The following is a 25,441-nucleotide window of genomic DNA, read 5'->3' as shown; positions in this document are numbered from 1 at the left end:
TCCGAAGCGGCGTGATCGACGTTGCCGATCTACACACACCTCGGGTTTTGCTGCCAGGCACGATCGTGATCAGAAAACTGTATCAATGAAGAAAACAGCAGTGCAAGCGCTCAGGGAGATAGAGTTGGCGAGCGTTTACCCTCGTTCACCAGACTCGTCGTTTTGTGGCTGCGAAGTTGGTGTTGACGGTGGCGGCAACCAGGACGATGCATAGTATCAGACGCAGTCATAGTGTGAGGGCTCCTAGCGAATTAATCCATTTACTCTGCGCGAGTGCGTGGGATGCGAGTGTAACAGATGGCTTAATCCTGGCAGTTCATTCGAGTCGATAGCGATGCCTTGTCCTCAGCCATCGCCCGCACTTCGTACCCCACGGCGGAGCAAATTGACCGCCCGAGCGACTGCATGTCGATCTGCAATTGAGAGCGCGGCCATCACCTTCCAAGCGTTGAGGGAAGGAGACTCAAACGTTTGAGTATCAGCGACTGGAACACTTATGTCGTAGGGAGGGCTTGAGGCCCTGTCGTCAGAACGTAACTTCGTACATACTGCCAATTGGCCAATTCGATGTGGGATACCACGGAATTCGCAAGCCCCTCGTCGATGTCGTCACCTGTGGGCGATCTAATTGCACATGTACAAGCCGATGTGGAATGGCTTGCCGCCCATAGGAGATATATCAACCACGGAACGCTAGCCCATGGGAAGTTTGGAGTCGTTCAATTGTCGAGGTGACCAGTTTGCTATAGTATCGTACACCCCTGGGCCCCTGCTCACGACAGGACAAAGACCAAGGAGGTGGATCTTGCTGTGGAGACAGTGAGCGTTTACCATAGCTAGATTGAACGCCCGCCTTGATATTGATATCGGCGTCATACCTGGGACTCACGGTGATGGACTGTGGACATCGAACACCATAGCCCACTGCATGTCAATGCAAGGGCGCATCACCGACAATAATAGAGCAGTTGGAAGAAAGATCCGGTTTGTGAATCGGAAGGCTCAGAGACGCAACATACTACGCGATGTTGAGCAGGCTATACATGCGCCAGCTGCGTGCCAACATACCCGGGTCGCGACGTCGAGGGAGAGATGGATTTGCGCTGCGGGGGATCGGTAGTGACTAGTGAAGAGGGGCGGTGTGTGGATAAGGCCTCAGGCGTTGATAACGGACCGCAGCGGTGGCTGTTCTCAAACGCAAAACGCGATGCACGCAGCACACCCGTGTCATAGCACACCCCACAACATACGCGCTCTGTCGCGTTCCCGGCCGCGCACCTCTCAGCCGCGCCATGATATATATACATATGCTTCAGGCGCGGTCCCACCATCTCTCGCCATCCGTCCACCCTCTAAATCTCGTCCCAAATCCACATGTCTTCAGGGTGAGCTTCAGTCTCCCTTGCTTGCGCCCGTATACGTCCTGATCCACGCCGCTTCGCCTAGGAACACGCAGCTATACGCCCCTCGCCCGCAGGGGCCCCCGACCCACTTCTACCCGCCGCCTAACGAGAATGCCCTCCAAGTCCCCTCTCTACACCCTTCGCCATCACCGTCTCGTACTTCCGATGACTACTCAGCCAATGGATACAGGAAGGAGGGCCGTATAGGCGTCGACTACCGCCAAGTCACGCGCACACCCAGTCCCACTCCGTCCGAAGCGGAGGCGCTTGTGAACAAGACGCAATCATTCAACCTCAAAAAGTTCCTCGACCCATCATACCTCAAGAACCCGAGGAATTTGAGTGCGTGGATCCCGCTCGATGCCCTGCGTCGATGCTAATGATTGATGGTCTTGCAGTCTCCTTGATCGTTACGATCCTGATCCTTGCTCTCGTCATCGTGTTCATAGTCGAGCAGAATAACATCGTCAAGGCATTGAGACCGGTCGCGCAATGGATGCGCAAGTACGCTGCTTGTCCTTTGCTGCATTTTTGGCACCGTTACTCACGAGTTCTCCGCAGAACACCCGGTAGATGGCTCATTCCTATCGGCATCATGATCATCCTCTCCTTCCCTCCTCTGTTTGGCCACGAGATCGTCGCTCTGCTCTGTGGAGATGTGTGGGGAATCGGGATCGGTTTCGCGATTGTCGCGGCTGGTACGCTTCTCGGAGAACTCGTAACCTACTAGTGAGTCTCGCCAACCGTTCTTTCGCCCATCGAAAGCTGTCTGACCACTGCACCGCAGCACCTTCCGATACTGCTGCAAGGCGCGCGGCGAGAAAGCGGAGCAGAAGAACCTCCGCTTCGGTCTCCTGTCAGAAGTCATTCGTGAAGGTGGCTTCAAAATGGCCATCATAGTCCGATACAGCGCCATCCCTGGTCACTGTGCGTCGTCCGCGAGCATTCGTTTCGGGAAGCGTTCAGCTCTAATCATCTTTCTTTCCTCTCAGTAACGACCGCCATATTTGCGACCTGCGGCATGGGCGTACTCACATTCCTCGTCGCCGCGGTCCTTTCCCTGCCGAAACAGTTCGCGACGGTATATCTTGGCACCGGCACTGTGGACGCCAACGGCGATGGTGAGTTTTCCCCCGCGCACTCCCACACATCGCGTCTCTTCTGACATGTCCATCAAGTCCAACCGTCTCACACGCAGAAGATCGTGAAAATCGTGCTCATCGTCATCACCACGATCGTCACGATGGGCGCCATGCGCTACGTGAACGGCCAGATCGACAACGTGAAGCAGGAGGTCATCTACAAGCGCCGCAAGGCGCGCCAGGCGAAGCTAGCGGGGGCCTCCGCCTCCTCGTTCCCCTTCAAGCCCGCGCACGACGACGACCCTGAGGACGTCACGCCCCTCGTGCCCCGCGCAGGCGGCAACAACGGCTACGCCCGCGTGTCGATGGACCACGCCGACGTGCACGTGCCGACGCCCGCGTACACGAACGCGGGGTACGCGCAGCAGCAGCAGCAGCAGCCGGTCCCGACGTTCGCGCCGCCGCGCTCGCCCCCGCCGAACGTGTACGGTACCGAGGCCCGCTATGACGACGCGTATGGCGGGCGGGACGCGCTTTCGACTGGCGGTCTGCGCACTCCCGCGGGGTCGTCGCCAGGTCCCGCGTCGAGCACGCGTTTACCTCAGTGAGGTCGGGGTGGTGTCATATTTAAGCAGCTCTTGTCGGGCTCGGACTTCCGTCGATTCTCGTCATCATCCCAGTAAATCTGTGGCGCATACTACCTGTCCTTGACTGTATCAATCACCCTCGCCCATATGCATATCTCGTAGTATGTCCACTGTAATTATACTTTACGTGCTTCAAATGATACAAATGATACATAGCGTTCGTCGCGCCGCGCAGGCTGTATTGCTGAGGAGACGGTGGCAGTGGCTATCCTTGCAAAACGTATGATCCAAGGTAGAACCAGACATACATTCCATTCAAGGCACGACGGCTTCTGTATGATACATCGTGAAAGACTGCTAATTTGGCTTGTGATAGGGAGGACGAGCGTGTTCCACAGACCCGCTCCCGAGTCCTTAGGCCTCCACCTTCACGCCTACCAGACCCGGGAGCTTTTCCCAAAAGCCCTTCCGAAGATCCCGTTCCCTATTCCGCAGCATCCTTGCGCAATTAGCGCACAAGCCTACCTCTTCCATCGTGTCGATCCCCTCCCTCAGCGACTCCCCTAGCGGGTCTCCGCCCAACGCGTCCTTGAACACCATCGACATCATGGATCCCTGCCTAACCTGGGCAAGAAGCGACCTGCATGTGTTCTTCCAAAAGTCACCACGGCAATTCTCGCTCACGTTTCCCGCATGCAGCTTCACCGCCATGTCCGCTGCGTTCTCTACAAACGTCTTCTTCAGGTCCAGACAGAGCTCGACATCGTCCATGTCGAGTTTCTCGAGCGTCTTATCCGCCCGGCGGTGCCCGCGGAGGAGCTTCCCAGGCTCGAGCTGGCTGCAGAGGTAGAGCGCGGCGGGTAACATGTCGTCGCCCCCATCCCGCCTGCCGAGTGCGCGGCAGAGATTAACAGCCTCGATGGCATCCTCAGGACGGAAGCGCTTGGACGCACGGATTTTTGCGTTCGCGTCCCAGGCTTCGAATGAGGGAGGGAACAGCTGCTGGAGGCGGGCGGTGGCTTCGTTGAGGACCCGGGAGATGTCGTATTTGTGCGCGAGGCGCGCTGCTGCTGCGAGGTCGGCGAAATCATCCGGGCGAGTAGTGTTCAAATAGCTATCCGGGAACAAACGTCGGCGTGGGAACTGAAGATACAACATGTTCCCACTCACTCGAAGCCTTGGTAGAAGATGCGCAGGAGGTGCTCGAAGTCGTGGGCGGAGTCGGAAAGCCGGATGACTGTACCGTCTGCACCTGTCTCGTCTCGATCGATTGTGACCCCAATTTTTTTCGATCGAACCTGAGCATAGTCGATGTCTCCAAGGATATCCCTGAAGATGGGCGAATTGAGGGCTAGCACCCCCTGGTGGACGCGGAAATACGTGTCCTGAGCAACGACGACCACGTTGCCGTCTGCGAACCACAACGCATGTTCGTCGCGGTCTGGGATGGTGCTAGTTGAGGCTGACGACGTATCGAAGCGGTACGACTGTGCGCGGTATTTGCCTTCGCCTAGAGGTCGGTCAACTTTTTGGCAATAATTAGGGAATGGTGCTACTTACTGTTCGTCATGATCGATTAGTTGCTGTCAGACGCAACCACGTCTTGTTTCAATAAGGTGATAAGATAGCTGTCGTGCAGGGTCAAAGCGAGTTCGCCTACTCGTCTGTGAACGAAGGCTGTAGGCACGTCTAGTTATGGGATGAGGTCTGGTACTGTGGACCGCTTACCGCAGCATCCTAGTAGCATGTCCTCATGGTATAAGGTTCAAACTTTGTCTCCGCAGAATACGTAAAGGCAGTGGTTCTCAGTACACCGGGTAGCTCCAGATGGAAAGCTAGTCCACTTCGTGCAGGATTGGAATAGTGAGCTGATTCGAGCATGCCGCAGGGCATTTCCCGGGCTGGGTTCGATCGCGAGAAGTGTTTACTGACATGGATTACTTACCAGCACAAGCTTGGTATGCGGTCGAAAGAGACAGCGCAATATCATTGCTCTAAAGGACAGATACAGGAGAGGACAATATGCACGACGGAATCCTGCTCTGAAAGGTGTCCCACCCCTGGTAAGGGAAAGCGCGTCATCGCCGTGTCCGACGTTCCCGAGGATGGCGTGCGCTCCAGCTAGTAGGGGCGGAGGATCTCCGTCTGGGTCTGGGACTTGCGGTAGGCTCCTGCGAGAAAGAGAAGAAAATTCGCGGGGACAATAGTGCGAGTCCAGTGGATGAGTGCAGAAGTCGAGCGGATGCAAGCGAGAATTTATATGTTGAGGTAGCTCATGCCACGTGGACGAGTGCGAGCGACCGGTTCGGGTCCTAAAGCCACTTCGCTTTTTCAGTCTTGATTATTCGGACGCCAACTACACATGTTGTACTCCGGGCTCGTTGCTTGAACAGAGGCGGCATAACCTACTGTATTTACAGACCATCTGTTTCCGACTGACTTTCCTTCCGCCAAATCGGCCGCTACGACACCAAAGTTGATTAGTCTCCATGCTCATCGGGCCTGCCACCTCTCGCTATCTTCATCTCGTCTTCAACCCCCGCCAACATGCTCGGCAGCGCCTCCCATAGCTCTCTACGGAGCTGCCTCTCCCGCTCGCAAAGCATCCCAGCGCAAATACCACAAATCCCCCGCGCACTCCCAACTTCCATCTCGTCGACCGTGGATTGCATGAACTCCCCCAAAGGGTCCGCATGGAGCCAGTGATTCAGACTGCCACGCAGGATACTCGTGCGCACACTCGCGGTTCCTGCATCGCACTGACCGTCCGTGCCAACGCAGTTTGCGCTCGCCTCTCCTTCGTACAGCTTTGCCGCCATCCAAGCCGACCGCTCGACCAGGCTCTCCCGAAGCAGGACGCACCGCTCGATGTCTTCCCGGTGAAGTCTCTCTAGTACTCCATCCGTACGACGGTGCCCGTGAAGGAGAGCCCTGTACGGAAGGCCGCAGGCGAGGTACAGAGCAACAACCATGTGCGGCGTGGTGAGATCGTCGTCCCCGATCGTGCGGAAGAGGCTGATTGCCTCGATTGCGTCTCCAGCAGAGAGACCCCCTCTGGTCTCCCATTCAGTGAATGTTGAAGGAAAGCGGTGGCGCAAGAGACAATAGGTCTCTTTGCGAATATGAAGCTTGTACTTGTGTGCCATCCTGACGTTGGACGTGAAGTCGGCGCATTCAGGAAGACGCACTGGCTCGACTTCACCCTCGCTGACGTTCGCAACAAGGTGGGATAGAAAGTGAGTGGCCTTCCTCCAATGTACTGAGCATCCACTTACCCAACTCCATTGTAGAGCATCCGCAGCAGGTGTTTAACGTCGTGGGCGGACTCCTCCAGACGGACAGTAGGACAGCCTGCTAACTGATCCTCGTCGCTTCGTCCCATGTCGGCAAGGACACTGGACCCGCCTGATAGCACGTACTTGTGAATGCGGAAGCCGACGTGTCCCGCAGTCATCATGGTGTCTCCGTCCTCAAACCAAAATTCCAGACATCTGATTGGCGTGTGATGGAATACGTTATCCTCCATGTGTAGTGCAAGAGCGATGAGTACGATGGACGATGCTATCGACAGGCAATCTCAACTGACGCCGATTCGTTACAGCCTCACATGATCGCCATTAATATTGCGCCCCAAGGTTCCAACTCAATCTTGTCGCGATCTTTCTGGTAGGCGCACACGGATGCACGGAAACACTTGTCTCGGTTTACAAAGGACGGAAATTCCGCGTTGACATTATCTCTCCCCATGAACGTTTCCTAACCCTATTGCCATCGTCCCGTTGAGTCCTGTCACGTGCGGTGTCCGCCCGCTTAATATAACTGCTCAACCCCGCAGGTGAGTATAGATGTACCCATCGTCGAGATTGTGTAAGCGCTTACTTCTGTTTGCTCTACTATCCGCTTCCTCAAAAGCCTACCAGCCTCGGAAGCTCATCCCAGAGCTCCCTCCTCTGCTCCACCTCCCTATCGCGGAGGGATTGCGCACAAGTTGAGCAAATTCGTCTATGCATTTTCTCATCCCTCTCGCTCTCGTCGATATGCCGTCGCCAATACGGTCCTAACGGGTCAGTCCGCGGGATGTCCTCGAATTTGCCGTTCACGATGTCCATGAAAGTCTCCTCGACGACCTTCCGACATTTGCATCTCGGATACGGCGGTTCCGTGAATAGTCTCATCGCCATGCACGCGGATTCCTTCACCATGTCTTCCCTCAGTGCCAAGCACAGCTCAACGTCTTTGCTGCTGAGCTTCTCCACAGTCCCATCGCTACGTCGATTCTCGGAGAGAAGGGTTTTGGGCGAGAGTTGGCAGCATAGGTACAGGGCTATAGGCATGAGGTCATCGCCTTGGATGTCCCGGAGGGCATTAATCATCTTGATCATATCCCGCGGACTGGGCTGCGTCGATCTGGTACCCTGGATGGCCCTCTCTTCGCGATTCATCCATTCGTCAAACGAGGCGGGGAGTAAACCCAGTATGTACTGATGGGTGATGTGGGTGGAACCAGCGAGTATGCGATCAGAGCTGACTTGCCGTAGGATCCTAGTACCAGCGCGTTTGTGAGCCTCATCATGGAGCTACATGCCAACGCCTCGCTTACTCAGATGGCCCTGGGTAGAGTAGACGTAGCAAGCCTTTGAAGCTCTTGGCGGAGTCCAGGATGCGGACGACGGCGCAGCTGTCGTATGACGTATCTCGGCGGCGATCGTTAAATCCCAGGCGATCCGCTAGAACGTCGGAGTGCCGACAGAGTATACTTCGATGGACACGGAACTGTGTTTCGTCTGCGATGATGACGATGTTGCCGTCCTCGAACCAGAAATCAGGATCGCGTGTGGGCTCATAGCGGCCCCGGAAGGCTGCCTCCACGTCAGGTGGTGGAGACGTTGCGCTAGGGTGGACTTCAAGGGTATTAGCATCGTCGTAAATCTCTTCATTGACGGCTTACAATGCATTTTAGAGGGCGATGCTAACGTGGACAGAATTCAAAAGAGATGCAAGAGTAGGTTCGAAGCATGAGACGCTTCGGCGCGCACGATTTCGAAGTTGATTACTGCGGTACAAACCTTCTCTTCACACGGTCATAACCGTCTTAGTTTCTTCGAAGGCTCGGATGACCTGGAGAGCTTCGTTGTAGCTTGCAGGAATGATATTGTTCAATAAGACTAGTAGAACTGGTTCCGTTCTTGGAACACCGTCGCAAGGTCCTGCGAACATGTATTTGAGGCGACGCGTAGGAGAACCCACTCGATGTGGTACTTGTGTGCCGCCAAAGTGTGAGAGGTTGCACTCGACTCCATCCTACAGCATGTGAACTGACTACTATAAATCATAGCTCGTGTCAGAGACGTGGATAACGGGGCAGTCATCATTCGGAACGTTGCTCTTCCGGCAACGGCCACAGCGTTCCCATCCACGAGCCACAGCTCTCCATCACGTACAGGTTCATCTGGCGTGATAGACAATGATAAGAGTTGACTTGTGTGTGGGTGATAATGGCATAGGCTGACGGTAGTGGGTACATCTGAACATTGACGTTCAAAGGTGAGCGCTAGCCGCCAGCCGAGACTGAGACTCTGCCGCAGCACCATGCTTCGGCAACATCCGCACCGTAGAGTAGACGTCCTTGGTCTTTTGAAACGACTCGGACCTAGAGATTCTCTCTGTACTGCCATCCTCATGTAAACATCGTGGGTAGGGGACCCCTCATACCACCTTACAAGAGACGGACACTTCTCACTCACTCTCATGCTTTCCCTAGGACACGTCTCAACAATGATGAACGAACTGCCTACCTATCCAAACCATGAACCTTACCCTCTACGTGAGGTCAAGCGGGACGACGAACTCTGGTTCGACGACGGAAACATAGTCGTGATAGCCCAGGACTGGGGGTTTCGGGTCCACAAGAGTGTTCTTGCCAGACGATCGGAAACGCTCCGCGACCTCTTTGCCATTCTTCAGCCACCCTCCGTCCCATCCGCGCTCGACGACACAATTGATGGTTGCCCGGTGCTTCACGTGTCTGACTCGAGCCATGACTTCAGGCAACTCCTGAGTGCAGTATACGGCAATATTGGGTATGCGAATCATGTGCTCTATCTCTGGATATTGCGCACCAACGTGCTGACACAGCCCTTGGCAGCTATCTCCTTCCTCACCGAGCAGTCGGATTTGCCGCTCTCGCCTTCACGACCAGTTTTGCCACTTGGAACGAATTGAATGGGTTTGAACGCTCGCCATTAGCCCTAGTTAGAGAGAATGCCATTGAAGCCGTCAACCTCTTTCGTATTCTCGACAAGCCCGAGATGCTTGCAACCGCCGTCTACGCCTGCTGCAGACTCAGCCCCGACAACCTAGTCAACGGATTCGAGCGAGCTGATGGAACCTCAGAGACCCTTAGCCCTGCTGATCTCGTGCTATGTCTGAAAGCACAGAGGGGGCTGTTGCGCAAGGACTCACTCGAAAGCTTCTCCAATTCATCGACTCAATGGCCTACGGCGACTGCGCGGATCCTTAGAGATGCGCCGCAAGCTTGAATACCCTCATGAATGACGCACGCAAGAAACCCGAAAGTCACAAGGATGCGAACCCCTTGGGTGATTGGTACACGTCGAGTGCGAAAAGTTTTTGGATGAGAGGGGTGCTCTGCGAGACATGCTCTCAACGTTCCGTGACAGACACTTTGAGCTGCGGCGGGAGGTTTGGATTTCTCTGCCTGGGTTGGTAGGCGTTAGTACGAATGGACGCTGGGGGCAACCCTTGTATTGAGTAACTCGTTGTGCGGTTTGAGAGAATTGCCACAATGTATCCGTGCTGTCCATATTCGTCGGCTATTCTACATCGCGGCTGTATACTCATGCATCCATGCAAGAATTCCTACAATGTAGAGCACATATCGCTCACACTATAGACGAAGAGAAAGCATGACTGGTTAACAACACCCATTTGCTGCATTATTTTCACGGTTCCGTGTATTTTTGAACCCTAGGAGTTCCCCTATCGACAAAATTGACTAGATGCTCGTTCTGTTAGATACAGTACTCATTACGATCCCCATCCTGTGATACTCATCCCCATGATATCCGGAAGCTTTCCCCATACTTTCTTCCGTAGCTCCCAGTGCCTGCTCTTCAATACTGCTAGACAATCGCGACACAATCGCTTCGAGAAGGGAGCATCATCAGACTCAAAAATCGAACTGAACTTGTCTAGGGGATCGACAAAGGCGAGATAAGACATGCCTCTCCGCGTCTCTTGGAGAAGGATTTTCAGGCCTTCTATGCAGTAGTCGCGCCTCTGACATTTGACTTCAGCGAGTCTTGTGACGAAGTATTCGGAAAACAGTGTCATCTGATCCACGGCCTCGCGGATAAGGCGCTTCTGGACCTTCCAGCAGAGCTCCAGGTCGGTAAGCTCGAGGCTTTCCCGCGTCACGCCGTCTGCACGGTCGACTCCATGAATGAGAACAGCGGGTGGGAGGCGGGAGCAGCCGCAAAGCGCAGTGGGGATCATGTCTGACCTCTGAAGGCGACGAAAGAGGTTGAGTGCCTCTATCGCGTTGTTAGGAACGAGTCCCAAGGGCGAGTCCGCTCCGAATCCACGCGATCGGTCCCAAACCTCGAGATCGGTATTGAAAGTGCGCTGTAGTCTGAAGATGACTGCATCCAGCAGCTGATCGAGCTGATACTTATGGCCGAGACGTGCGAGCGCGGCGAGAATGGGGAAGGATATAGTCTGTTCTGGATGAAGGTAGCTAATACGGATCGGCGTCATCAGCTGCACATAAACCAAAATGCAACAGCGCATCACGTACCTGACGCCACGGTATATCGCTCGGAGGAGTTCCCGAAAGTCGTAGCCCGTATCAGATACATACATGACCGTACATCCGTCTATCGCCTCGCTCTCTCCAGCATTTGGAGAGGGTTGGGGGACCGAGAAGAGCTCACGAAACACTTGGGAATGAGAGGCTAAGACAGATTTGTGGAAGCGGAAAGCAGTGCTTTGGGCAATGACGATGATGTTCCCGTCTTCAAACCATATGTCGGAGTCCCTTTGGAACCCCTCCAAAGATGGCGATGTTACTGGAGGATTGTTGAGATCCTCGTTGACGTACGAGGCGCCCAAAGGATCGGGACTCTGGGTGGAGATCGATGACATCTGTGCAGAGGAATCAGAAAGGGCTAGGAGCCATATATCACACATTAAACTCACAATGGCCTGCTCCGCGAGTAGAAAGTGCAGGATATTGAAGGAATGTTTCGACAAGAGGCCGGCACTGGCACGCGAGGAGTGGAACTTGGACAAGATTGTTATCAAGCTACTGTACTAGCTACATAAGAGCTGGGCGAAATCGCCGGGGAGGATCTTGGCGCTAAATGAGTGTTACGGGAAAGGAGGCTTCTGGGAGCAAAACGTTCCGACACGGGGAATCGAACCCCGGGCTATCGCGTGAGAGGCGATAATGTTAGCCACTACACCATATCGGATTAGATCTGGTCGTTTTGTGATAGTATACATCCGCCTATTCAGCTCGCTGTATGCCCAGGTGGTGAAGGGTCGCAGGTCGTCGGAAACCAAGCTCTCGCCTCCCGGGTTCGCCATAGACATATGGCTCGTCCGCATAGGAACTCGAAGATGCCTCGCCTCACAAGACACTCGGACCGAGGTAAGTACCCGGTCCAATTGCTTCACACTGTGTCCTAATACACAGGCTATTCCGCACATTGGATAGAGCAAGTGAGTCTTTCAGACGTACGTTTCTCTCCAAGGCATGATCTTTGATTTTCAAACCGACATCGTGCCACCCGCTGACTACGGAAGGGACTCGCCTTGAAGTCAGATCAGCGTTATCCGCCTGCACCGCACGATCGAATATCCTTCCTGCTGCTGTGCTCACCATCAACATCTGTCGGTGTTGGTATCATCACGATCGATACAAGAGCCTCTCGAACGGACAGCCTTCGTATAAGTAGGCCTCACATCAGGCTGCATTTCGCATACTTAACACATGATCCCGAATCAAACACGCGTACATAGCACGACAGCTAGAGTCGGTACCAGGCCGAGGCCGACCCCAACGTGTGGACTCAACCACCGCAGAGATAACAGCGCTGTTGGCCCTTCGCTTCGGCATCGCGGCATCGCTGAAAATACCCCGAGACGGGATGAGGTTACGTGCAAAGGCACTGACCAAATCACTCGATTGGCCTATCCGAATCTATCCTGAATGCTCTGAAGAATACATCAAGGGCCAGTCGCGTAGGTTCAGGGATCAATATCCTGATACTTGGCGATATATGCAGGATGCAAGTTCACGCCGGGACTCATCGTGGAACCTACACCACACCGGTGTTACTCACGATGCCGAAATCGCGGTGGGATGCCGGCGCGCGAATGGAAGCGTTGAATTCAAGCTCGTAAGTCAGCTTGCATTCCGCATTGAGGATGACGAGAAAAGCCAGGAACGGAGCGTTCTGATGTCAGCGTATTTTTGCCTGGCGGGGGCTTGGGTAGACGTTGGTTGCTGGCAACCCACTCAGGACCGCATGGGCAAGTGATGCCGCGTCGGACACGCGACGAATCCGGCGCAGAATGGAGGCGTGATACGAAAACTGCTGGTGGCTGAACTTGACACCAACGTAATGTTGAAGGTTGTGCGGCGGCAGAAGGGAGCGTTGTGGCAGACGTCCAGTTCTATGAAGAACAAAGGGTGGGATGCGGGACGTCGTGGAGTGGGTGAAAAGAAGGATAAACGAAGGGCCTTGGGAGACCGAGGACAGGGCAGATCAAGTTGGGAATACGGTTGGTCGGGATGACAACGCGCGCTCGGCAGGGGATGATGAGTGATGTTGGGCATTCGCGCGCTGGAATGGATGTGTGCCTTGTGGCTCGGCGTCGAACAAACGGCATCGAGGGCGTCGAGTATAAAGTCCATCTTCGGTGCACGGTGGCCATCCATTCTCCTCCGCTCGACAGCTGGAACTTCCGTCTCTCTCTCTCTTACGCCGGGCGTACCTCTGTTCTCATTGCCTTGTCCGACCGAGCTTGACGCTTGACGACGCAGCGCGCCCCGCCGTTCATTCCTTACACGAGAGATCTCCCTGGACCGCTTCCCCACACTCTTTAGCATACCCGTTTAACGTCATGAAGTTCTCCACCGCCGTCCTCGCCGCCGCTGCCATCGCCGCCTCCGTCAACTCGCGCCCACTCCTCCGCCGCGACGTCAACTCTGCGCTCATTCCCGAGTTCGGCGTTTCTGCGGGTGTCAGCCCCGACGGCACTGGGTGCGCGCACGTCCTTGTTTACCTACTGAGTTCTGTACATTGACCTCTGGCTGCACACAGCAACTGCAAGGGTGTCAACAACATCAACATCCCCTGCTCGTGCCCGCCCGACCGCAATTCGTTCATCGCCCAGCTGAATGCGAACGTGAACGCCGGCTTCGCCATCAACAACCCCTCCGTCCACCTCTCCTTCCCCGAGGACGGCTCCAAGGCGTCCCAGCTCGCCCGCTTCAACGCCGCGACCGTCACCCTCCAGAACCTCCACGGGCCTGGCGTTGGGTGCCCTCAGGCGGCGACGACATGGGGCGCGCAGGTGGCCGCCATCCAGGCTGAGCCCGACACCCCGGCTCCCCCTCCGCCCCCCGCACCTGCCCCTCCTGCTCCCGCTCCCGCTCCTGCGCCTGCTCCGGCCGCGGGTGGCGTCGACCCGGCGCTCGTCCCCGACTTTGGTGTCGTCCCGGGTACGGCTCCCGATGGCACTGGCAACTGCAAGGGTCTCAACAACATCAACATCCCTTGCTCGTGCCCGCCGTCGCGCTCTGACTTCCTTGCTGTACGTCTGCCTTGTCCGCTCTAACTGCGCGAATGTGCTGCTCACCTCTTCATGAATGTAGTCGCTGAACGCGAACGTCGCCGCCGGCCACATGATCAACAACCCGCCGATCGCGGCGCCGTTCCCGACGAGCAACTCGAAGGCGGACCAGCAGGCGCGCATTTCGACCCTGCTCTCGACGCTCCAGAACCTGCACGGTCCTGGTGTCGGCTGCCCCGCTGTCTCGACCGTGTACGGACAGTTGCAGCAGCAGATCAACGCGCTCCCCAACTAAAGTTAGCGTTAAGCTGGTTGGGTTTGAGCAGACGTTGTGTTGTGAGCAGGGCGATGGGAGAGAGATACCCCGATGAGGATACCTACGGTAGTTTATTAAGGCTCTTTGTACGACGACGTCTGCTAGGTAGTCACGGTCCAAATGACGGGTGCCAGTCACCTTGTTCCAGCCGTCGATCATTCTCTTGCGTGCTCGAGTTCTGTGTGAGTTTCGTGAGCAAGGTGCGTATGCATCGCCATCAGGAGTGCGTAAGTATAGGTGCGAGCTGCGAGCGATGGACAGGTGGTGATGAAGACGGTCCGGCTGGCTCGGGCGAGGATGGCTGGGTGCAACGGGCTGCGCAGTCTTGGTGGTTGCATGAAACCCAAGGCCAAGGAATGTGTGCGAGGGCTGGGTCCAGAATATTTGTGCGGTGGGATGGACGAAAAGACGGAGGCGGGGGAGGTGCGCGATGCAAAGCGCGGCGTGGGAATCGCGCAGGGGCCGCGGCGCAGGGGCCGCCAAGACAACCACCATCGCAGCTGCCCATCGCTGCCCATCGCTGCCCGACACTGCTCCTCCTCCCCGACCGTCCCCGACCGTCCCTCTCCTGGAAACTCACTTTCTCCTCCAGACCACCACCGCCACACTCCCTGCTTTCCGGATATACGTCTTGCTGGTCTAGTTCGACGCGACACCCAACTTCTCCATCTATCTCCGACCGCTTGATTCCGCTATCTGTCAATTTCCATCTCCATCTCCATCTCTGCCTTGCTGGGCAGTGGCACATAATTTGGGACTATGGCCTCACCGTACCCGGCGTACAGTCCACGCATGCCTTCCTCAAACGTCCACTACTCAAATATCAATACAAATGCATCATATCCATATCCCCCTCACAGTCGCTACGACGCCAGCGCCGCCTCGCTCGACAGTGATTCCTCTACAGAGCACGAAGGCGAGCCCGTCAAGCCTGCACAGAAGGAGTATGGCTACGGTGACCGCCAAGCGCGACCTGGCGTCGCAGTAGACGTGAGGGCGATCAACCGGACCCCCAGTCCCACACCGAGCGAGGCCGAAGAGCTCAGTAAGGGTATCCTTGACTGGGACCGCCTGCTCAAGTGGAGGTATTGGGTTCGCAGGGAATGGCTCTGTGAGTTACACATTCCCTGGGACATCGTGTGCTGCACTTCTAACGAGCGGGCCGGTAGGGTACTATGTGATTTTCGTTGTTGCGTTGACCGGTGGTATCCTCTTCACGGTCTACCACAAGAAGATCGTGAACTGGCTGAAGCCTGCGGCTGATTGGATGCACGAGTGAGTACCGCCATCCCGTATATTCCCCGTGTTCGTCGCAGGTAAGCCGGCGTCGAACCTGGTAATGGGGCGCGAGGGGTGTCGCTGCACTCAATTGTCTTCCAGGCTGCGGCCTGTCTCGCCTCTCATCGCCATCTCGATACTGACCTGCTCCTCTCACAGTCTACCTTACGGCTGGCTGATCCCAATCGGTGTCTTCTTCGTCATCTCCTTCCCTCCTTTGTTCGGTCACGAAATTGTGGCCATCCTCTGCGGTCTGGTCTGGGATCTCGGTCCTGGCTTCGCCATCGTCGCGGCAGGGACGTTCATCGGTGAATTAGGAAACTTCTAGTGAGTCTCGTATTGCCTGCCTGTCAAGAAGGCGGACGCTAATATGAAATCGGCCGTGTCCTTCTCTTCAAGTGCGTTCAAGTACTGTTGTGCAGCTCGCGGAGAGAAACTCGAGAAGACGAAGCTCCAGTATGCGTGCCTGGCTCGCGTCGTTCGGGATGGAGGCTTCAAGATTGCGCTGATCGCGCGTCTGAGTGCCATCCCCGGTCACTGTGCGTCCCAAGTTTCTCATGCCACTCTTTCATTGCCGACGTGTGCTGATCTCAATGTCTGAAGTTACCACTGCTGTGTTCTCCACCTGCGGCATGGGCGTCATTACCTTCTCGATCGCTGCGATTTTGTCGCTTCCGAAGCAGTTCATTACCGTCTATCTTGGTGTCGCGCTCGAGCAGTCCGAGGACGGCACTAGCAGCACGAAGGACACCATCATCCGGGACGCCGTGCTCGGCCTGACAACGCTCATGACCTTCGGCGCGATGTGGTACATTTACCACAAGATGAACCAGGCGAAGCCGCTCGTCATATACGACCGCCGCAAAGCCCGCCAGGCGAAGCTCATGGAGATGTCTGGCGCTGCCCCGAGCCTGCCGTACGGCAGTGGCAACTCTGTGATGCTCGAGTCTACAACCTCTGTCTCGTTCAACCCCGCTGCGTCGAGCGCTGACATCCCTCTCACGAAGTATGGTCAACCCCAATCTCAGTACCAGTCTCAGCCAGGCGTTTATGCGCCCCGCCCCCAGCGACCGGGCGAACAGTACCCCATGAGCCAGTACAGCAACGGCAGCCACGCACTCCCTCCTGGCGCTGGTTATCCCTATCCTACTCCTGCATCGCAACTCCCTTCTCGCTCTGTCGCGTCCCCGCCCAGGGATCCGTTCTCAGACGCCGCACGTGTACCGAACTACTCATCACCTCGTCCCCAGCCCCCTTCTCAACCTCAGCCACAGGGTATCTCATACCAGCGCCAAGCGCCTCCGCGAGGGTACGGCTCGCCGCCACCTGATATGTTGGATAAGCGAGGTGGTGGATCCCGCCCTCCGCATACGTACACCCAATCCACTCCCGCAGCACAGAGACTCTCGAGTCCCCCTCCGCCAGCTGCACGCCCGCCCCCGCCTTCTGCACCGCAATCGCCAACACCGCGAAACTACCCCGCCCCGACAGGTCCTCCACCTTTGCCGAGTATGTCTGGGCAGCCACCGCGGACGTCCGGGGACGGGACGAACCCTTTCGCGGACCCCAGCCCTATGCCTAACCCCTATGAGCAAGGGAGGCAAGGGGGAGGACATGTAGAGGAACCGAGTGACGCGACCTTCTACACTGCTGCGGGGGGGCACTCACGTGGGGGCACGGAGTTTGACGCGGCGTACGAGGCGACGAGCATGGCGAGCACGGAGGGTTCCGCGCCGCCTGCGTACGATGAGCATAGGCACGCGCAGTGAGTTAGTTCATGATATGATACCTGCACACGCTCGTTTGGCTCCTGGACCCTGAGGCCACTATTGTATGTATCCACCCTACCCGTCCTGTTCGTCGTACCCCGCACCTCGCATCTCGCATTCTGCACCCCGCACTGTCTCTCGCATAGCATATACACTACGCAAGACGCACCCACACCCGCCGTCAGTACGTCCCCGCATTGGCTGCAGTATATATGTACATACTACAGTAATCCGCGCGAGGGCTGCTCTGCGCGGCGCCGGCGCGCGGGAGTGGTGCAACGTGCGGATCTATATCCCGCCCTGCATGGACTTTTCGCAGATACCAATTCTACATTGTGTGTTCGCTGCGCCTGCGCATGCTGAGGCTGTGATGAGTGGTAGAATGGGGAAGTGCGTCTGTGTTCGATGGCGGTGCAGCCGCAGCTGCTCTGCGGTCTGCCAGGGCGTTGAAATTTTGGTGGTCGGAAGTAGGCTATTCGAAGATTGTCGTGGAATGGCAGAGGCCCTCAAGGTACGTATCATTGAACGGTGTTGGAGATCTGCGACGAGGAGCCTATGTCGAACGGCATGCTTTGAGTATGGACGCACTTGTGTAAATTGTATATACATGTAATAGTGAGATCAAAGGGCAGACGCCGAAGAAGCAGCTCTCCAGGCGGCGAAGCGCCGCCCCCTACTTGCAGAGTCGCTGGTACTGCGCTTTCAAAATTCACCAGGCGAGCAGGCCAGGACCATGTACTTATACGATGCCTGCGTGCTTTTCGAGTTCGAGCCTGCCGCTTCCCCATCTCGTATCCGTCCGTGCATATACACTCGCTCCGCCTCGTTCTCGACACAGCGACTCGTATACTCATAGAGCAGGATCCGCCTCCAGCCGAGATGATCAGCATGCCTGTACAGCAAGACCCGTTGCCCATGACCACTACTTCACTAGCAGGAAATGGAAAGCCAACGAAAAGCGACGCTGTGCCTGCGATATCTTTGCGCAATGATGATCACAACGCGCATGCGAAGCGGTCCATGTCCAAGGACATCCTCCTGATATGTACGGTCACGTTTGCCGCGATTCTCAACGTGAGTGCTTCTCTCATATGCACGTTCGCACGCCTGATGTATGAGTTAATTGACTAGACTGCAAACTCGACTGCCGTGTCTTTGTCACTCCCGACCATAGGGAGGGACCTCAACATTGCTGAGTCTAATCTGCAATGGATAATCTCTGCCTACTCGCTAAGCTCGGTGGGTCTTCCCGTTCGCAATTGCGCTCTAACCTGCAAATCAAATCTGCGATATCAGCGCACTTATCTCGCGCGTATCGCAGGGATGTCTTCTTCTCTTCCTAGGGCGGCTCGCAGATCGATTCGGCGTAAGCTCACCTTCATCATCGGATGCGCATGGATGGGTATCTTCGGCTTGGGGTGTGGGTTCGCCCAAGGTGCGTACGCCCTATCATTCAGTGAGCTCGTATGCTAAAACGCCCCACTATCTATCTATGGTGAGATTACCTTGGACATTTTGCGTGGGCTCCAAGGCCTCGGTCCTGCAGCTGCTACGCCAGCTGCTGTGATTATACTCTTCACTCGTGGGCATGTACGCAGCACTGACCGTTTCCTAGATCGGTATTCTAGCGCATACATTCCCTCCCCCACCCCGCCGCTCTATCGCGTTTGCGACCTTTGCTGCAGGTGCACCGGTCGGCGGGGTAGTGGGGAACATTATAGGCGGCGTCCTCACACAGTGTACGGCGTACGTCCACTTCTCATGTCCCTTCGGATCGTGACTTTGCCTGACGTCTGAAACAGTCAAAGCTGGCGCTCGACATTCTGGTTTATGACCGGCCTGAGCGCTCTTTGTTGTCTTGGAGGATTGATTTCTATCGATGCGGACGTCCTGTACGCGCTCCCGGACAAGTGCGCTCATATGCTAGGGCTGTAGGATGGCGCTGTTGCTGAAGTCTTCTCTACAGGCGCATCGACTGGCTCGGGGCCTTCCTTGTCACCACTGGCCTTATTTCCATCGCCTTCGTCCTTAGTGATGGCACCACTGCGCCCGATGGCTGGAAGACTGGATGTACGCAATGCCTCTATATATCACGTATCTCGCCGAAAAGCTGACAATATGGTATCTTACTCTATGTCCACTTCAGACATCATTGCGCTCCTCGTCGTCGGCGTGTTCTTCCTTGTGCTCTTTGTCCTTTGGGAACGCTTCCTCGAACGCGTTCATGCGCAGGACGGAGAGGTTAGCCAGAGGTGGTGGACGCCGCCTCCGCTGATGCTTGTGTCTATCTGGGGACGGGCGAATGGCCGGCTTGCGGCGATGCTAGCTATCGCGTTCTCCGAGTGGTGTAGTTTCAACTCGTTCCTTTTCTGGGTTCAGGTGCGTATGTATGCAAATAGCTACGTGTTCCTGATTGGGCTGAAGGCACTGGATAGCTGTATTATCAGGACTACTTGGGCTTGAAGCCGATCCTGACTATGGTTCGGCTATTGCCCATGTGGGCCGCGGGCGTGACTTGCAACGTGATCGTTGCCCTCGTTGTCGGCCGCGTCCCCATAGTCTATCTCGTCGGTACGTACCTCTCCCTTCGGCGGAAACCCATGCGCTGACCTTTCGTATTGGAACGCAGTGATCGCCATGCTCTTCACCGGGGCCGCCAACCTCCTTTTCGCGGTGATCGTCCCATCCGCACCCTATTGGGCATTCGGCTTCCCCGCCGCGATCATCAGCGTCGCCGGCGCCGACTTCATCTTCGTGACGGGCACGCTCTTCATCACGCGCGTCTGTCTTCCGCACGAGCTGAGCATTGGCGGGACGATCTTCCAGACTATCAAGCAGCTCGGCACAGCGTTCGGGCTCGCAATCAGCACGGTCGTGTTCAACACGACGTTAAAGAGCAGGTCCGAGAGTCTGGGGGTGGCGTTGAACGAGGGAGGGACGAACGCGCCGAAGCCAGCGCAGCTGACGGCGTATAAGGATGCCATGTGGAGCGGGGTTGCGTTTGCGCTATTTGGTGAGTATGCTGCTCGTTACCCGGATTGGCTGAGAGCTTCTTTGGAGCGCTCACCCTTCTTGTGCATAGGTGTCCTGCTTGCTGTTTTCTTCGTTCGTGGGGTAGGCATCGTCGGGCACCGAAAAGCTGACAGTGATAGCAAGGGCGAGAAGGCTACGCATGTGTCCAAAAAACCAGATATTGAAGCTGTATGTCCACTGTGGGTGCTTGCCATCCGTGGCGATGTGATCACTGAACATGTGCCCTTTTGCAGATTAATGAATCGGACTCGGACTAGAACAATCCCGCTTACTGCTTCGAAACGTTACCTCCAAGTCGCCGCGCAGCAGAGATCTTTCCGCCAGATCTTCTTTTCAACCGCAATACCCCCGACGACATGCTTCTCTCAACATTACCCAGCACGGCTAGATAGCCCCGCAGACGTCCCGCGCCTTAACGAGCACGTTCGCAGACCCCAATCTGTACATGTCCAATCCCTGGAGCTAGAATGCATGCGGATGTGCTGAATGACGTGAGATTCTGACTTGCCGCTAGTACTTCCGGGGCATTACAGAATTCTACGTGGCACTTACAGACCACGAGCCCCGAGAGTTCGGCGCCGCCTTCGTACGCGTTGCTCATGGGCATGCGACACGAGTATCCTCGGCATTAGCACGATTCCTTCCGCGGTTCTGCATGCATGGCCTCTATCAGGGTTAACTCGGCTCCTACTACCGAGTATATCTGTATCCCCCATCTCGATCATGGCATCCCCCATCCTCCATTCGGGACTGCGTACTGTTCTGGCATTGCATATACGTACTATACTGCTGTAGCCCGCACGATGCTTGGGGGTTGCCTCTCATCAGAACCTATTCCTCCTACGAACACTGTCCGCAGATAACAATTCTATGTCGTTTCATCGCCTAGCACTCGTACCATGGATGTGCCCGGTGGTAGGCAATTTGTAGTACGACCAGACCGTGTCCAAGGCGATGAGACTGTCCTACTCGGGGTCTCCATGTCGCGATTCTTGTCGTCCGAATAAAGCATGACGGGTGACAGCGAGTGTCTAGCCCGCGCGGCATTTTGGAGTCGAACGCAGAGAGCGTCTGAAGGTTGGTGCCTCTTGAGACGCGCGTCGCTAGTAAGGTTCTAAGCTTGTTACCAACCAGCTCCGTAAGCCGCTCATTGTGAGCTGCGGACCCTGGGACAGTGTGTGGTCATGGTCGCACTAAAGACGCGAGTAGGCGTCTCGTCGTAAAGTTCATCTGCAAGGGCTTTGGCAGATGACCAGGATATGTCGATGCAGCAGGGAAGTGCTGAGTGCTCACAGCAAAATAATGACGTGAGACGACTAACGTACAGTATGCATGGTTCTCTTGCAATCGCACCACTCGGCGCTGTTTCATGCAGACTGCGACAGTCCATGAGTAGGGTCCTCATTGCATCTTGGACTGCGAGACGCCTCCGAGGTGCGCGAGTCTCGCGGACGGACAACGGTTGCTCAGCGCTCAGTACTACGATCGGGCAAGAGATCTCGATCCGTTTGACCGTGGCTGCGTCCGAGACGCTCGTGGTAAGTACTACTTACTTCACGACTTCGATCATGCATCCCCCACTTCCGAGCCCAGTCCCCCCGCGTCCTCTCCGCCATTGTATACACGCTCGTTTACCCCATTCCTCTACCTCTACAAAGAGTCTCCTATAATACAGACCTTCGAATCCCTTGCAGAGATGTCCGTACACTCAGACACCATCCCTACATCTCCTCGCTCACTCGCAGAGAAGCCGAGAGCGATGGAGAATGACGACACCTTATCCCCGACTAATATGCTCAAAGATAACCAACATCTCCATACTAGGCGGTCTATGTCAAAGGATATCATCCTCATCGCCACTGTTACGCTTGCCATGCTCCTCAACGTAGGTGCTTCTCTCATCTTCGTGTTCGCACCCGTCATCTGTAGCACGCATTCCTCAGACGGCCAACTTGGGTGCCGCGGCCATATCGCTTCCAACCATTGGCAGGGACCTCAACATCTCCGAGGCCAAGCTACAGTGGATCATCTCCGCCTACTCCCTCAGCTCAGTGAGTTCTTGCGTACTCACTCGCCTCCTACCCTACATCTCCGTGTGATTTCCCATGCTTATCTAATATCGTTCAGGGTTGTCTTCTTCTGTTCCTAGGGCGGCTCGCCGACCTGTTTGGTCGCAAGATCGTCTTCATCGGCGGCTGCGCGTGCATGGCCATATTTGGCCTCGGTTGCGGGTTCGCCCAGAGTGAGTAAACCGATCCCTTCGGCAAGCTCGTATGCTGAAGTGTCCTACCGCCTAAGATTCTATCACCATTTACATCTTGCGTGGACTCCAAGGCCTCGGTCCTGCAGCCTCCGTGCCGGCGGCTGTCAGTGCAATCTCTGCGCCCGCTCTTCTACGGAAAGCTGACTTTCCACCAGCTCGGCATTCTTGCTCATACTTTCCCTCCTTCACCTATCCGGTCTATAGCTTTCGCCACCTTCTCTGCCGGCGCTCCCGTTGGCGCGGCAGTAGGGCTCGCCATCGGTGGTGTCCTAACGCAACTGACGGCGTACGTTCTTACCCACTTCCGGTCCAGGCTCTTTATCTGACATCTCATTCAGCCAGAGTTGGCGCTCGACATTCTGGTTTCTTACCGGTCTGAGCGCTCTATGCTGCTTAGGTGGACTCATCTCTATCGAAGCAGATGTCCCTTACGCGCTCCCGGATAAGTCAGTATATACGCATAGTTTTGAGGTGCGGTGGTACTGACGCTCTTGTATAGGCGTATAGACTGGCTCGGAGCCTTCCTCATCACCGCTGGTCTCGTATTCGTGGTTTTTGCCCTCAGCGACGGCCCTATCGCACCTGATGGCTGGAAGACTGGATGTACGTACTGTACTCTCTCTCGTACCATTTCGGGACGCTGATACTGATGTGATCGGACGTCATATTCCCTCCAGATATTATTGCACTCCTCATCGTCGGCGTGTTCCTCATTGTGCTCTTCGTCCTCTGGGAACGCCTGCTCGAACGACTGCATGCGCAGGGCGGAGAAGTCAGCCAGAGGTGGTGGACGCCGCCTCCGTTGATGCCTGTGTCGATCTGGGGGCGGGCAAACGGCAAGCTGGCGGCGATGCTCATTGTTGCTTTCGTCAGCTGGTGTAGTTTCAATTCGTTCACGTTCTGGGTCCAGGTGTGTATGCATATGTATGTGGAGCAGGTCTGACTGTGTGTTGAGTCTGGGATGCGCAGCTGTACTACCAGGACTACGTCGGCTTGAGCCCGATCCTCACCATGGTCCGGCTCTTGCCCATGGCGATTACGGGCGTGTTGTGCAATGTGATCATCGCCGTCGTTGTCGGTCGCGCACCCTTAGTCTTCCTTGTCGGTACGTTATGCTACCCTGGGTTGACTCCGCATACCATTCATACTGATCCCGCGGCTACCAACAGGCGTCGGCACGCTCTTGACTGGAACCGCAAACCTCCTCTTCGCCGTGATTGTCCCCTCCGCGCCATACTGGGCCTTCGGCTTCCCCGCCGCCATCATCGGCGTATTCGGCGCAGACTTTGTCTTCTCAACGGGTACACTCTTCATTGCACGCGTCTGTCTGCCTCACGAGCAGAGCGTCGGGGGCGCTCTCTTCCAGACGCTCACCCAGCTGGGCACAGCGTTCGGCTTGGCCATCAGCACGGTCGTTTTCAATGCGACGCAGAAGAATCAGGCGGAGAGCTTGGGGGTGACGTTGAATCAAGGGGGGACGAACGCGCCGAAGTCAGCGCAGTTGACGGCGTACAAGGATGCTATGTGGAGCGGGTTCGCATTCGGGCTTTTCGGTGAGTCTGCTTTTCATCGTGAGCACGTGGAGAGGACGTTCGTGGTTGACCAATGCATCTATGCGCAGGTTTCCTGCTTACTGTTCTATTCCTACGTGGGGTTGGTCCCGTCGGGCACCGGAAAGCGGACAGCGACGACGAGAGTGAGAAGACAGCGCTCGAGCCGGCAGACCGCGGTTCAGGCGCGGTACGTCGGCTGTGATTACACATCCATGTTGCTGTGACCACTCACGACGTTCGCATCTTGCAGATCAACATGTCTGATTAGGACGATCGACTAGGACGATCCTGCTTGCTCCCCAAAATGATTTGCTCGGGTTTCTATGCAGGAGAATATGTTTCCGCTGTCTGTCGTATGTACGGCCCGCGTTCCCTATCATGACATGCTCCCCCATAAGCTGAAGAACCACACACATCCCGCTGCGTGCGTTCCCTCCACATGCGGCGACATAGCGCAACTACGCCGTATCGCCAATTCCCTCGCCCTTACCTAGCAGGGCCGCTTGGACAGCCGCCTGGCGAGGTGATGAACCCATCTAGATCTTCACGAGGAAGGGAGGCAAGGACGAGGCATGTGGAGGAGCCGTGCAATGTGACATTCTGTACAGTTGTGGGGGCCCATTCGCTCGGAGGCACCGAATCTTACGCAGTATACAGAATGAAGAGCATGGTAAGTCCTACGGGCTCGCCGCTGCCTTGGTATGACAGCACGGGCACGGGCACAACCGTGCAATGTGAGTCGCATTTTATGCCCGTACACCTTCGTTCAGTTCCTGATTCCTTTCGGTCCACTGTTGTGACAATTCACCCATATCATATCTATCGCCATCCTTGACACCCAACACCTGGCATTGCGCATCCTGCTTTCGGCACTCGTTAGTACTCGAAGCTGTCTCTGACATACCATGTATGCTGCGCGAGACACGTGTGCACACACTATCCGTCCGTTCCCGCATCAGATGAATTATGAGTAGGTACATACCGTGCTACTAATCCGCCGCATCGCGTCGCACATACATACAGTATATAGGTCCGCGTTGCGTGCGGATCTATACCCCCCTGCCATGCATGCCAGTGGACAAGTTCGCTGATAGTCATCTCACGTCGTATCTTCCCTACAACCACACCAGCTTGGGCTGTGATTGGTGCGTACTGTTACCCATAGTGCTGTAGCGCACGATCGTACTTCCAAGTCACCTCTCTCTCAGATGAGTGATTGCTTGCTAAGCCAAATGTTCATGTCAGCCTTGGCTATCAGCTGCAGACCCTCCAATGATGGTGAGTAGAAGTTAGCTTCGATGGCGGTATTATGACTTTCCAGTTTTCGATCTTTGTC

At 55.8% G+C, this 25,441-nt stretch overlaps 11 protein-coding genes and 1 non-coding gene across 12 annotated transcripts; 7 read left to right on the top strand and 5 right to left on the bottom strand.

The window, feature by feature from the left end:
* Positions 1-1,374: 1,374 nt before the first annotated feature.
* DICSQDRAFT_184050 (uncharacterized protein) lies at positions 1,375-3,275 on the top strand (the record flags this gene model as incomplete). The annotated part of the gene is made up of 7 exons (XM_007371198.1): positions 1,375-1,385; positions 1,447-1,745; positions 1,802-1,907; positions 1,965-2,132; positions 2,191-2,330; positions 2,396-2,524; positions 2,582-3,275. 7 exons carry the CDS (start codon positions 1,375-1,377, stop codon positions 3,091-3,093), a joined length of 1,365 nt encoding a protein of 454 aa, XP_007371260.1. The 3' UTR covers positions 3,094-3,275.
* A 172-nt stretch (positions 3,276-3,447) lies between these two features.
* DICSQDRAFT_141590 (uncharacterized protein) lies at positions 3,448-4,750 on the bottom strand. The gene is made up of 3 exons (XM_007371197.1): positions 4,633-4,750; positions 4,243-4,582; positions 3,448-4,186 (listed from the first exon to the last, which is right to left on the bottom strand). Exons 1-3 carry the CDS (start codon positions 4,640-4,642, stop codon positions 3,487-3,489), a joined length of 1,050 nt encoding a protein of 349 aa, XP_007371259.1. The 5' UTR covers positions 4,643-4,750; the 3' UTR covers positions 3,448-3,486.
* Positions 4,751-5,449: 699 nt separating this feature from the next.
* On the bottom strand, positions 5,450-6,699 carry DICSQDRAFT_158074 (uncharacterized protein). Its single transcript, XM_007371196.1, has 2 exons — positions 6,348-6,699; positions 5,450-6,279 (listed from the first exon to the last, which is right to left on the bottom strand). The coding sequence occupies exons 1-2, from the start codon at positions 6,596-6,598 to the stop codon at positions 5,553-5,555; spliced, it is 978 nt and encodes a 325-aa protein (XP_007371258.1). The 5' UTR covers positions 6,599-6,699; the 3' UTR covers positions 5,450-5,552.
* Positions 6,700-6,977: 278 nt separating this feature from the next.
* DICSQDRAFT_175307 (uncharacterized protein) lies at positions 6,978-9,111 on the bottom strand (the record flags this gene model as incomplete). Its single annotated transcript, XM_007371195.1, has 3 exons — positions 6,978-7,614; positions 7,673-7,963; positions 8,921-9,111. 3 exons carry the CDS (start codon positions 9,109-9,111, stop codon positions 6,978-6,980), a joined length of 1,119 nt encoding a protein of 372 aa, XP_007371257.1.
* Positions 9,112-9,347: 236 nt separating this feature from the next.
* Positions 9,348-9,509, top strand: DICSQDRAFT_17412 (uncharacterized protein; the record flags this gene model as incomplete). The annotated part of the gene is made up of 1 exon (XM_007371194.1): positions 9,348-9,509. A coding segment is annotated over one exon (162 nt), but the record flags the coding sequence as incomplete, so codon positions are not given.
* A 566-nt stretch (positions 9,510-10,075) lies between these two features.
* Positions 10,076-11,235, bottom strand: DICSQDRAFT_184047 (uncharacterized protein; the record flags this gene model as incomplete). The annotated part of the gene is made up of 2 exons (XM_007371193.1): positions 10,076-10,828; positions 10,889-11,235. The coding sequence occupies 2 exons, from the start codon at positions 11,233-11,235 to the stop codon at positions 10,120-10,122; spliced, it is 1,056 nt and encodes a 351-aa protein (XP_007371255.1). The 3' UTR covers positions 10,076-10,119.
* A 257-nt stretch (positions 11,236-11,492) lies between these two features.
* On the bottom strand, positions 11,493-11,564 carry DICSQDRAFT_t211. Its single transcript has one exon. It is a non-coding gene; the product is annotated as a tRNA-Glu (tRNA).
* A 592-nt stretch (positions 11,565-12,156) lies between these two features.
* Positions 12,157-12,830, top strand: DICSQDRAFT_141587 (uncharacterized protein). The gene has a single exon (XM_007371192.1). It carries the CDS (start codon positions 12,243-12,245, stop codon positions 12,633-12,635), a length of 393 nt encoding a protein of 130 aa, XP_007371254.1. The 5' UTR covers positions 12,157-12,242; the 3' UTR covers positions 12,636-12,830.
* Positions 12,831-12,945: 115 nt separating this feature from the next.
* DICSQDRAFT_158072 (uncharacterized protein) lies at positions 12,946-14,359 on the top strand. The gene is made up of 3 exons (XM_007371191.1): positions 12,946-13,361; positions 13,422-13,914; positions 13,976-14,359. Exons 1-3 carry the CDS (start codon positions 13,222-13,224, stop codon positions 14,186-14,188), a joined length of 846 nt encoding a protein of 281 aa, XP_007371253.1. The 5' UTR covers positions 12,946-13,221; the 3' UTR covers positions 14,189-14,359.
* A 642-nt stretch (positions 14,360-15,001) lies between these two features.
* DICSQDRAFT_175304 (uncharacterized protein) lies at positions 15,002-17,256 on the top strand (the record flags this gene model as incomplete). The annotated part of the gene is made up of 5 exons (XM_007371190.1): positions 15,002-15,320; positions 15,379-15,484; positions 15,647-15,814; positions 15,887-16,026; positions 16,091-17,256. 5 exons carry the CDS (start codon positions 15,002-15,004, stop codon positions 17,254-17,256), a joined length of 1,899 nt encoding a protein of 632 aa, XP_007371252.1.
* Positions 17,257-18,044: 788 nt separating this feature from the next.
* On the top strand, positions 18,045-21,046 carry DICSQDRAFT_141584 (MFS general substrate transporter). The gene is made up of 12 exons (XM_007371189.1): positions 18,045-18,330; positions 18,388-18,495; positions 18,578-18,691; positions 18,757-18,819; positions 18,872-19,002; positions 19,059-19,166; positions 19,223-19,326; positions 19,403-19,635; positions 19,692-19,827; positions 19,886-20,269; positions 20,339-20,457; positions 20,523-21,046. Exons 1-12 carry the CDS (start codon positions 18,145-18,147, stop codon positions 20,544-20,546), a joined length of 1,710 nt encoding a protein of 569 aa, XP_007371251.1. The 5' UTR covers positions 18,045-18,144; the 3' UTR covers positions 20,547-21,046.
* An 867-nt stretch (positions 21,047-21,913) lies between these two features.
* On the top strand, positions 21,914-25,043 carry DICSQDRAFT_113564 (efflux transporter). Its single transcript, XM_007371188.1, has 13 exons — positions 21,914-22,174; positions 22,233-22,340; positions 22,417-22,531; positions 22,588-22,655; positions 22,708-22,838; positions 22,891-22,998; positions 23,052-23,155; positions 23,230-23,462; positions 23,522-23,657; positions 23,722-24,105; positions 24,174-24,292; positions 24,356-24,839; positions 24,986-25,043. Exons 1-12 carry the CDS (start codon positions 21,986-21,988, stop codon positions 24,371-24,373), a joined length of 1,713 nt encoding a protein of 570 aa, XP_007371250.1. The 5' UTR covers positions 21,914-21,985; the 3' UTR covers positions 24,374-24,839; positions 24,986-25,043.
* Positions 25,044-25,441: the final 398 nt, after the last annotated feature.

This window comes from Dichomitus squalens (assembly GCF_000275845.1).
Source record: "Dichomitus squalens LYAD-421 SS1 unplaced genomic scaffold DICSQscaffold_92, whole genome shotgun sequence".
NCBI classification, from domain to species: domain Eukaryota; kingdom Fungi; phylum Basidiomycota; class Agaricomycetes; order Polyporales; family Polyporaceae; genus Dichomitus; species Dichomitus squalens.
The sequence above is the reverse complement of the archived record's forward strand: the minus strand, read 5'-3'. Positions and strand labels throughout refer to the sequence as shown.

Bases quoted from the DNA above. Each gene is read 5' to 3' on its own strand.
- DICSQDRAFT_141590 (XM_007371197.1), bottom strand. The intron at 4,187-4,242 runs GTGAGTGGGAAC...GTTCCCGGATAG, and splicing joins ATCTTCTACCAAGGCTTCGA to CTATTTGAACACTACTCGCC.
- DICSQDRAFT_158074 (XM_007371196.1), bottom strand. From the start codon at position 6,598: ATGGAGGATAACGTATTCCATCACACGCCAATCAGATGTCTGGAATTT. The intron at 6,280-6,347 runs GTAAGTGGATGC...TGCGAACGTCAG, and splicing joins ATGCTCTACAATGGAGTTGG to CGAGGGTGAAGTCGAGCCAG.
- DICSQDRAFT_141587 (XM_007371192.1), top strand. From the start codon at position 12,243: ATGAGGTTACGTGCAAAGGCACTGACCAAATCACTCGATTGGCCTATC.
- DICSQDRAFT_158072 (XM_007371191.1), top strand. From the start codon at position 13,222: ATGAAGTTCTCCACCGCCGTCCTCGCCGCCGCTGCCATCGCCGCCTCC. The intron at 13,362-13,421 runs GTGCGCGCACGT...GGCTGCACACAG, and splicing joins GTCAGCCCCGACGGCACTGG to CAACTGCAAGGGTGTCAACA. The intron at 13,915-13,975 runs GTACGTCTGCCT...TCATGAATGTAG, and splicing joins CGCGCTCTGACTTCCTTGCT to TCGCTGAACGCGAACGTCGC.
- DICSQDRAFT_141584 (XM_007371189.1), top strand. From the start codon at position 18,145: ATGCCTGTACAGCAAGACCCGTTGCCCATGACCACTACTTCACTAGCA. The intron at 19,327-19,402 runs GTACGCAATGCC...TGTCCACTTCAG, and splicing joins CGATGGCTGGAAGACTGGAT to ACATCATTGCGCTCCTCGTC. The intron at 19,636-19,691 runs GTGCGTATGTAT...GGCACTGGATAG, and splicing joins CGTTCCTTTTCTGGGTTCAG to CTGTATTATCAGGACTACTT.
- DICSQDRAFT_113564 (XM_007371188.1), top strand. From the start codon at position 21,986: ATGTCCGTACACTCAGACACCATCCCTACATCTCCTCGCTCACTCGCA. The intron at 22,175-22,232 runs GTAGGTGCTTCT...CGCATTCCTCAG, and splicing joins CGCTTGCCATGCTCCTCAAC to ACGGCCAACTTGGGTGCCGC. The intron at 23,156-23,229 runs GTACGTACTGTA...TATTCCCTCCAG, and splicing joins TGATGGCTGGAAGACTGGAT to ATATTATTGCACTCCTCATC.